A 10,251-nucleotide genomic window follows, 5' to 3' on the forward strand; every position below is an offset into this window, starting at 1 on the left:
AATATAGAAGCAACACAGACCCAGTTAAGATTGTTGCATGTGGGTGAGTGAAGTGACTGCCTCACCTCTTTAAACCCTTTCCGTGAGAAAGTGGCTGGTGAGACATCATTTCTCACGTTCATTTCTCAACGTCTCACTAAAAGGTGGATTCCCCTCCTACAAGTTCCATAGAATTCATGAGGAGATCCTAAAGATAATGACCCTAAATGGGTGTAGTTTTCCTTCATCCATGGTGATGAGTGATCTTTGACATATGGGTATCATTTGATGATGTGAGCTCTCATGAGAGAGATTAGTGCTAAGAGGGGGATGCTGTGGGATGTAGCATGTATGTGTGAGAGAGAGTAGTGTGTGTTCTAGGGGTGAAATTGGGCCTGGTTGGGTTTGTTTTTTTAAAACCCTAGTTCAATCCTATGTCCTCTTAACTCAACCCAAGTTCAACTCGGCCCTAGGTTGGGCTGAGATATATCTTAGCCTAGGCCAAACCCTGTTGAGCTCAGCCCAGCCCAGTCCGACCTTGATTGACCCTGATCGGGCCAAGTTGGGTCAGGTTGGCCCTAATTAACCCTGATTTTTGCTAGGACCTGGTTGGCCTTGATTGACCAGTCTCATGTGATTGGGTATTGGTTTGTTTCATACTCAATTGATTATTAGACTTTTATTTGGGTTAAAAAACTTAGCACAATCTTAAAATTTTAGATACTTTGTTCAATAGATAATTAGTCTCTTGTTTTTATTTTTTTATTTTTTTGGTAAACCAATAGATAATTATATACTAAACAAAAATTCCAAAATATAATCAATAAATTATAAAGCATAACCTAACACGTCATCCCTTGGTTTTCAAACGAAACTCAGATCACCCATTGGTTTTGAAAAAACTCAAATCACCCCCTCTATAGTAACGGTGTTAGTATGCTGTTAGTTATTGGTGTGAAAAGACTATTTTACCCTTGTACTAAAACATTAGAATTAAATTTACAATACTACCCTTCCTTCATCTTCAACATTGGTAAAGGATAGTACATGAACAAATAGTAGGATTACGGATGTTTTGCTAAGCTTGACAACATATCTGTTTTGCTTCCATCTTTTATATATCCTGTAAGACCATGAATTGTTTATAACACCTAAAAAAATGGTACTTCTATTAATTCTATATTTGAAAATTTGATTATTGTTCTACCCAAAAAAAAAAAAAAAAAAAAATTGATTATTGGACTTTTTAAAGAAATTAATTGTCAAAACATATCATCCCATCCAGCCCCAATCAATTAGGTGGAAGGGATAAAACGAAATTACTAAACAATAAAATCTATTTCTTAAGGAATTTCTTGAACCAAATGGCCGAGTGCTTTGTGTATCTCTTCAACCCATCTTTATAATCTACATAGTTAATGCCGAATCTAATCGTGTAGCCGCTGCTCCATTCGTAGTTGTCCAACAATGACCATGCAAAGTATCCTCTCACATCCACACCATCCCTGTACCAAATCAATTTTTTTTTATTTAATTTTTCTGCAAGAAAATAAATTTCTGTCTCCTAAGATGAAGAAAGAATCTCTTAATCCAAAATGATTTGACCTATGACTCGACTCATAATCAATATCATTGTTAATTCTCACATCTTAATTATGAATGAAATTTCTGTTTCAGTCCACTCGGGGTGTGATGGGACAAAAGAGGTGGAAAAAAAATATTAGTTTTCCATAAATCATCAAAACTCATGTTTGTTCGGTAACTAAGGTTGGAGAAATGAGGAGAAAATTTTTCACAGCTTAAGGGGATTGTCTACAGACGTGGCAGTCACATTTTCCCATCCCATCTCTTTCTAAAAGGGTAGGATTTTGTGGGAAAGGGAGGGAATTGATTATTTTATTAATGTGAGATCCACAAAAATCACTTTTCTCATCCTTTCCTTTATTTCTTTTTTCTACTGGGTTACTCCATTACACATGGATCCCGCCCTCTTACTATCCCACCCTTTTTTTTTTTCTGCCAAACAAATAGGCTCTTAGTAAAATAACTAATTTGTTAAGAAAGGAGAAATTTGGGTTTGGTCCAAGCCAGCTAAACCAGGGAGATTTCAACCCTAACAAAATGTTAACTATTGATGTTCTTGATCTCTGCTCAAACCTAATAGTTCAAACTTTTTGGGATGGAAATGCAATAAAGTCTGCCACACGTGCGCGGGATTGTTGGGAGATTAGTTCCACATTGGCTATTAACAAGCCTACAACCCTTCTTATGCACCTAGGAATTTCTCCACCTAATAGTAGGGCTGTAAACGGATAGGATTCGGCTCGGATAGTGTTATATCCGCATCTGCATCCGATAAGCTATCGGACGGATTCGGATAGTGCTAAATGGATACGAACATGGATACGGATTAGATATTTTATCCGTTTATATGTAAATATAACTTTTCGGATAGCTATAGCCTATCCATATTCGCATTCGTTTAGCTTTTGGACGGATTCGGATAGTGCTAAATGGATACGGACACGGATACGGAAACGGATTTCGGCTATTCATTTACACTCCTACCTAATAGTTCTCAATTGGCCATGAGGTACCACATCTGGTTCCTCTCCCCATGTCGGAATGGTCCACACATGGGGCGCGTGGGACTCACATTCCATGGACGGTGGATCTCTATGTGGAGACCGTTACCATGTGGAAACTGATCTCAATTTTGAGTTACCCATGCCACCCCAAATTGAACCCTTCATAAATGCTTGATACTCAAAAAAATGAACTTTTGACAACCTTGAAATCCTTAGAAATTCAGAGAGAATGCTTACTTGATGGCCTTTCTAAGAAACCATAGATGGCGATGGTAAAAATCAACTCTCCTGTCATCTTTCAGAGCTTCTTGCAAGGGTAAGCTGCTATTGTTAACCTCACCAAACCCTGCAAATAGAAATTAACCATAAAAATTGATCCATTCAAAAATTCTATAAAAGAAAACAAAGATGGTTTAGAGATTTATTTCGAATTGGATCAATGAAACTTACCATTTTCAGTAATGAAAATAGTGGGGTTTTTATATTTTTTCTTTGTATAGATCAAAATTTCTCGAATTCCCTTCGGATAGACATAGAATGCAGCTGAACCAGTCTATAAAAATTATCAAATTTGAACTTTAAATATAAACTACAATGAAGTGAAATGATTAACATGAATTGCAGAGTCTGTAAGGTAATCTCATACCGCTGGACCAATGAGTGCCCCATTCTTTGAAACTGTAAAATTATAGAAGAAAAAATTATCATGAAGATTGCTATCATACCCAAAAAGAGGGCATACCCACCACTGCAGGGTTTGTGGAGGGTCATAATGTACGCAGTCGTACCCCCAATTTGGATCCTCTACTACCGAGCTGCCCGGCAGGACCCTATTGCCAAGACACAACAAGGTGGTAAATGACCGCCTTACCCCCACTCGGGCAAGGCGCTCGGGCAGGGGTAAGGCAGTCATTCACCGTCTTATTGTGTCTTGGCAGTAGGGTCCTGCCGGCAGCTCGGCAGTAGAGGATCAGGGTCCATCTTACCCCTACTTGCGGAAAATTATCTCCTACACTTTCCTGCCCCGCTCAGTTTCCCAGTTCCTCTAATAGGAGGTGGTGGACCCTACCCAGGGAGAGTGTTTGGGCATGGGTAAGGTGGTCATTCCAACCCCCCTTGTTAGAGCAACTGGGGAACTGGGCTGGACAGGGAACTGGAGGTGATAAAGATCCTGCTTCGCACAGAGGCTATTTCCAGACTCAAACCAAATGGTCATAATAGAGCAACCTTACTGTCGCACCAAGGCCCGCCGTCTATGGCTATCATACAAACTAGATTGAAATTCTTGAGGAGTTTTGCCTTGACCTACCTGTAAGGTTAACACGAGAATCTGTTGTAGATGAGATTATATTGGTACCAGTACTGCTCTCTACATCAGCTGCATAATTTCCAGTATAATAGTTTAATCCAAGGAAGTCAAATGACCCTTTCACCATGTGAGATTGTTTCTTCGAGAACTTTGGTAGCCGATCACCAACAAGAGATTTCATAATTTGAGGATATTCACCATAGGTCAATGGGTTCATGAACCTGTTCAATAAAACTGTAAATAAGTAATTACTGTCATATATGGTTGTAATGGATACAGCCATTATTAGATCAATTGAGAAGCTGAAACTTACCATCCGAACATGAAATCAAGAGCTCGATGGGCGGCAGCAATGTCAGATTTGCTGCTTGAGAATGGTACCATCCAGTGTGACACCAATGTGATTCCTATCTTTCCCTTTTGAGATTTCTGTTCTCACAATTCCAATATGGTTTAGCCAGTAATCCTCTAAAACTTTTTTTTTGTTGTGGCTTCTAGAGAAGAGTACCATCTCAATTTGGATCCTCTGCTGCCTGCTTGCTCGTGCGGCTAGTGTGCAGCCTTACACAGGCAGGGGGTGGACCCCACATGGAACCCAACCGGGCAGGGTGTTCGGGAAGTGGGTAGGGCGGTCATTTCGCCCTTGCCTGTGAGGCTGCACGCTGGCTGCATGGCAGGCGGCAGCAGAGGATCCGGATCCATACCATCTAGTGTGACACCAGGTTATCGTCTCCATTTATCTGCCCCTCCATTTCCTCCATTTCATCTCATAGGGGCCAGAAATGACCATCCTACTCCCTGCCCGAACACACTGCTCGGGTGGGATCCATTCCCCCCTACTAGATGAAATGGAGGAAATGGAGGGGCAGATAAATGGAGACAATAATTTTCCTTGGTGAGTCACCCGAGTCAAGTAAAAAAAAAAAAACATGAAACCCGATGAGGAGTCTTGACGACTCGCCTATATTTAAGAAATGACTAGATCGGTCAGATCTGAGTTAGTCCGAGTTTTCATTGATTTGGAGTTTTTGCTGATCATGTGAAACTCACCAAATATATATAGTTTTTATTTATTAGGTCATCTACTGTTCAAAGACCATAAATTTGGTCTACAACTAAACAGAACCCTAGAATTTTTGTCCGTTATTTTCAATAGTAATCCCTTTTCTCCTCACCTATTAAGCAGCAACTGCAGTCTCATTCATTCCACTCCGAGAAGGAGAAAGAAAGAAGATATTAAAAAATAAGAAAAAATATGACTCGCCTAACACATCCGATCCGATTTTGAAAAAGGTAAATCTACTCTGAAAACCTAATTTTCCAACTAAGCTTACGCAAATCAAATTGAAGTTGTTTACGCAAAATTTTGAACTACAACTAGATTATCTTATTAAACAGTAAAATATTTCATTGTAGAATCAAATAATCGAATCCTTGCTTAGTTCCAGAATTTGGGTGGTCCTCATATCAGATTCCAAAATGAGAACGACAGATCGATTCCACCCAAATGTCGCATTAAGGATAAAGAATAGCCATCAAATTGATGTTAAAATCTTTAGAATTAAACTTAATTAGTGTGATGCTTATGCAGATCTCACTCACCTGATACTTTTTCTTGTACAGTTTTACTGCAGCAGCATGAGACAGAAGCATGTGGTGAGCTACCCTGTAGGGCTCAGTCCCAGAGTTCCCAGGAATACAATTTGAATCCACCTCTTTAGAGCATCTACCAGGGGCCAAAATGCCTGTGGCATATCCAAAAGTACTGTAGATATATGGCTCATTGAAGGTGATCCAGTGCTTCACACGGTCACCAAATTCTCTAAAGCAAAGATCCGCATAGTCCGTATAGTCATTTCTGTGCAGGAAATTGAAAGATCGAAATAGTTAAGATGTGGGTAGTTGACAATATCAAGGGAAGAGGCTCCATGCCCAATTAGGGATGTAAACAGATTGGATTTGGCTCAGACAGTGCTATATCTGCATTCGCATCTGCATCTGCATCCGATTAGCTTTCAGACGGATTCGGATAGTGCTAAACGAAAATGGACACGGATACGGATCGGATATTTTATCCGTTTATATGTAAATATAGCTTTTCGAATAGCTATAGTCTATTTGTATCCGCATCCGTTTAGCTTTCGGAAGGATTCGGATAGTGCTAAAATACGGACATGGATACAGAATCGAATTTTGACTATTCATTTACACCCCTATTCCCAATGGGTCATTTGATCTTGTTTGATTTAACCAATGGAATTGGCACATCAGTCATATGTTGATCTGATATCAGATTGCCACCTAGCTAGAGGAATTTCTATATAATATGGTGCCAATGAGTCATTTGCGGATCTTTATCCGTGCAATTCCCTGCCTGGTACAGTTCCTACGGTTCCCTAACAAGGGGGCTCAATGATCATTCCACCTCTGACCGAACACTCTGCCAGGGTGGAGTCTACCCTAATCTTATTAGAAGCACTAGGAGGGGAACTGTACCGGTCAAGGAATCGCAGGAGATATTTTTTCGTCATTTGCAGGAAAACTTTTTTAATTTTTATTTTCTGGATTACTTACATGATGTGAGGACTTAAGAAACCACCATACTCCTTGTCAAGTGCGAGGGGACTATCCCAGTGAAAGATAGTCACGAAGGGCTGGATACCTGCACATCATGAGAGACAATGTTAATGTATGTTTAGTCACACTCTCTCTCAAATTTTTGTCACAGAGAAAGAATCCTCGCAACATACTTATACGCATATAGCGAAATCCTATACAGAAATTTTACTGAAATACCTATTTAATCCTTAAAAAATTTTCCTCAAGGATTGTTGCTCCCAACCCCACATGGACCCGCTGATCCACCCAAGTCCCTAACAACAATAACAACACAAGAAAGAGAGAGAGAGAGAGAGAGAAAGAGAGTAGTTACCATTGGATAGAAGCTCATTGATGAGGTTGTTATAATATCTGATGCCGGCCTCATTCACTCCTCCACTAAGCTTTCCCTCTGAGAGTTAAAATTGTTTCAGATGGTTTATCAAAAGTTCACAAAGGAACAAAAGAAAGGTTTTTTGTTTTGGTGATGAATTACATACTGGGCAGTAATCTGGGCCAAGAGATGGAGAATCTATAGGCATCCAATCCCATTTGCTTCAATATACTCACATCTTCCTGTTAATTAAATTAATTATCGATCAGGAAAAATTAATGGGCATCACTCATCACCAGTACCAGGTAATATGCATCATGCTTGTAATTAACCATACCTTATAACGATGATATGAATCAACAGCCACATCTCCATTACTGTGATCCGCTATTTTACCTATCAAAACAGAAGGATAATTTTCCTTAATTTCTATCTTTTTCGCTATAACATTAGAAACTAAAGGAACAATAACATACAGAAAGGGGTGGGGGCAATGGCTAAAGTTTGAAGTGGAATGTCAGTATGGTACCATTGAGTTCTTTTTTGTTAGATTCGATGTCAACAAAAACCCTAAACCTTGAACTCTAAACCCTCATGTATTGAGGTAAATAACCTTTTTTTTTTTTTTTTCTTCTGTTGAGTATTGAGGTAAATATCCTTGGAATGCCCATTTGAATAGTTAAAGGAACGATATGATAGGATTTTACCCGGCCGTAGAGGATCCAAATTGCGATATCATAGGATTCTAATCCTCTACGGTCGGGCGGGTAGCGACCTTGGTGCTGCCCACATCTAGACAGGGGCATGGACCTCACCCAGGTAGGTGCTCGGGTGGGGTCTAAATTGCGATATCATATGCCCACATTCTTACTAAATCAATCAGAAAAGAAAAGAGGAGAAGAATACCTAGGTACTTGTTTTTGACCATTTAAAAAAAAAAAAATTAAAAAACACTAGGCACTTCAGCTATTGGGATTCAAGGTTGAAGAGGTTTTCTGCCTGAGAGTGTGGTCCCTACATCAGCGCTGGTTAATGAAAGCACACAAAAGCATCAACAGGGGCAGGATTTCTCTGTATAGGTAGGGGTGTAAATGAATAGCCGAAACCCGTTTCTGTATCCGTGTTCGTATCCGTTTAGCACTATCCGAATCCGTCCGAAAGCTAAACGGATGCGGATACGGATAGGCTATAGCTATCCGAAAAGCTATATTTACATGTAAACGGATAAAATATCCGATCCGTATCCATGTCCGTATCCGTTTAGCACTATCCGAATCCGTTCGATAGCTAATCGAATGCGGATGCGGATATAGCACTATCCGAGCCGAATCCGATCCGTTTACAGCCCTATGTATAGGCAGTCCTTTTTCCCTTTAGAATATTAAAAAAGTTTGCTTGGTTGGGTTGCTTTGAGTATAACTTCCCCTACTTGATTCCGTTGTCTTGCCTCAAAGTTTGTATGCTGTCAGTTTGTTTGTATTCCTAGGGAGATTAATGGCGTTGCCCACTCCCAAGCCATGAGGGCTTTATTCGTTGCAAGCAGGACTTGTTGGCTGTGTTCCACTTTTTGTTCCGTGATCTGTGTGTTCATGAGTACTTGGCTTTTGCTTGCCCTCTTCAATGAATTCGTTTTTACCAAAGAAAAAAAAAAACTTCCCCTACTTGATATTGTGTTGGGTCATATAATTAATTGAGATATTTTGTGAGTGTAAATACAAGGGAGAGGGTTCCCATGACTTCATAATGAGTTGGAGTCTGCACGTCACATCAATAGCCGTGCAAACTTCACATTTGTTAGAGTAGGAAAAAGAAAAATAATAAAAAGTCCTCACAATGAGAAAAGATTCTTATCATGGCGTCATGGGAACCTTTTTCCTTAAATATAATTAAGGTTTTTATTTATTTTTTTTAAATGAATTTAATCATAAGTTTTGATGGGTATTCATCAACACGGTCGTTTCATCAACAAAGTCGTCCATTTTTGTTAGAATTGTCAACTCAGAGTTTTACAATAAGATCGAAAATACAAAGACAAAAAGTGCAATACACGATAAATTATATGACTATGAAATTAGACAAATTAGTAATCTAAGGAATGCACTAGTTATTTAATTTATGGTGAGACTGCAGAGACTATCGTTTATATGACAAAAACTGCTTACCTATGCAAATGATGAACATTATCCACTTGGATAACCTTTTGTTCAATATCAAGGTAATGGAGTAAAAATAAAAATTTTCCACCTATATAAAAGGGTAATTGACCTTCGGGAAAATCTAGTCACAACCATATAATAGTTTACATGACCTGACTTCGTCACATTGAAGAATGACTGGTAAATCTAACTGTTGGATATCTAAGAAATTACTTAGTTAGCTAGCTTAGTCAACGTGCACACACATTCTTTGTAAATGATAGGAGAAAACCTGGATATTTGTGAGCGAAATAGTCCCAAATACTTGGACCTTTACCATCCTCAAATGCGGCACCTTCATACTGCCAAAACCAGACCCAAGAAACAAGCATTCTCAGTCATGTTAGTTTTCTTAAGTTCTGTAAGAGAAAAGCTTCAAATCTTCAAACACAACATTGAAGCCTATAGATATACCATACCTGGTAAGCAGCGGATGCGGTCCCGAAAATGAAACCTTCCGGGAAGCTACTCCGGCTGAACGGAACAGAGACATTACTTGGAACAACAGCAGCTGCGTGAACATACAGATTCACTAGCACTGTGAAACCAAACACCAACACCAGAGAGCCTTGAACTGCCATTACCTCTTCGCTTCTGCTTTCTTTTCTTGTATCCCTCTATATGTGTATTCTATAGATTTGAAAGCAGCAAATGAAAGAGCTAAATAGATTTAGACTTTGAGTGTGGTGAATGGTCATAATTAATAATTCAAAATTTTGATTCCTTCCAAAAATTTATTTGTTTATTAAATTATTTAATAAATTTAGCATCATCACATCTGGTTGGTATATCTATTGAGTTTGCAACATTATATTCCCATACATGGTAAAGGCGTGCAGCATCAAATTTAAAAATGGACTTTATGTAACACTTTGATGTATTACATGTCAGACCATTATATTAATTATTAGGGGTCATTCAATGTCCTTTATATTATAATTAAATAATTATTAAGAGAAAGTTCTCTCTTCGGGCGTGTGGTTTACATCAGCATTCCCATGAGTTTATTTCTCTCCTCCTCATATGAAAAGACAGTCTTGTCCCCCTGTTTTAAGGAGGAAAGAGATGGACATATGAGAGTGTTGGCATAGACCACACTCCCAGAGAGAAAATTGTTTCCCGTAACTATTATTTTAGGGTTTCGATTGAAAGGGTTGTTTCAACTTAATGGTATTAAAATTGTTTAAATTATTGAACACATGGAATTTAATTTCTTTTACATAGTTGTCGTGAATTATAAAGATAAAG

General features: G+C 38.8%; 1 protein-coding gene across 1 annotated transcript; it reads right to left on the minus strand.

Moving 5' to 3' along the window:
* Positions 1–1,240: 1,240 nt before the first annotated feature.
* On the minus strand, positions 1,241–9,596 carry LOC122644212 (beta-glucosidase 12-like). The gene is made up of 13 exons (XM_043837827.1): positions 9,423–9,596; positions 9,236–9,305; positions 7,146–7,204; positions 6,975–7,050; positions 6,809–6,886; positions 6,451–6,538; positions 5,479–5,734; positions 4,190–4,305; positions 3,877–4,097; positions 3,214–3,245; positions 3,018–3,120; positions 2,805–2,913; positions 1,241–1,484 (listed from the first exon to the last, which is right to left on the minus strand). The coding sequence occupies exons 1-13, from the start codon at positions 9,582–9,584 to the stop codon at positions 1,316–1,318; spliced, it is 1,539 nt and encodes a 512-aa protein (XP_043693762.1). The 5' UTR covers positions 9,585–9,596; the 3' UTR covers positions 1,241–1,315.
* Between the last annotated feature and the right edge of the window lie 655 nt (positions 9,597–10,251).

This window comes from Telopea speciosissima, chromosome 10, assembly GCF_018873765.1.
Source record: "Telopea speciosissima isolate NSW1024214 ecotype Mountain lineage chromosome 10, Tspe_v1, whole genome shotgun sequence".
NCBI classification, from domain to species: domain Eukaryota; kingdom Viridiplantae; phylum Streptophyta; class Magnoliopsida; order Proteales; family Proteaceae; genus Telopea; species Telopea speciosissima.

Coding starts and splice junctions, on each gene's coding strand:
- LOC122644212 (XM_043837827.1), bottom strand. CDS start 9,584: ATGGCAGTTCAAGGCTCTCTGGTGTTGGTGTTTGGTTTCACAGTGCTA. Junction 5,735..6,450: donor TTCTTAAGTCCTCACATCAT/GTAAGTAATCCA, acceptor TTTCCTGCACAG/AAATGACTATACGGACTATG. Junction 4,098..4,189: donor CTTGATTTCATGTTCGGATG/GTAAGTTTCAGC, acceptor TTTATTGAACAG/GTTCATGAACCCATTGACCT.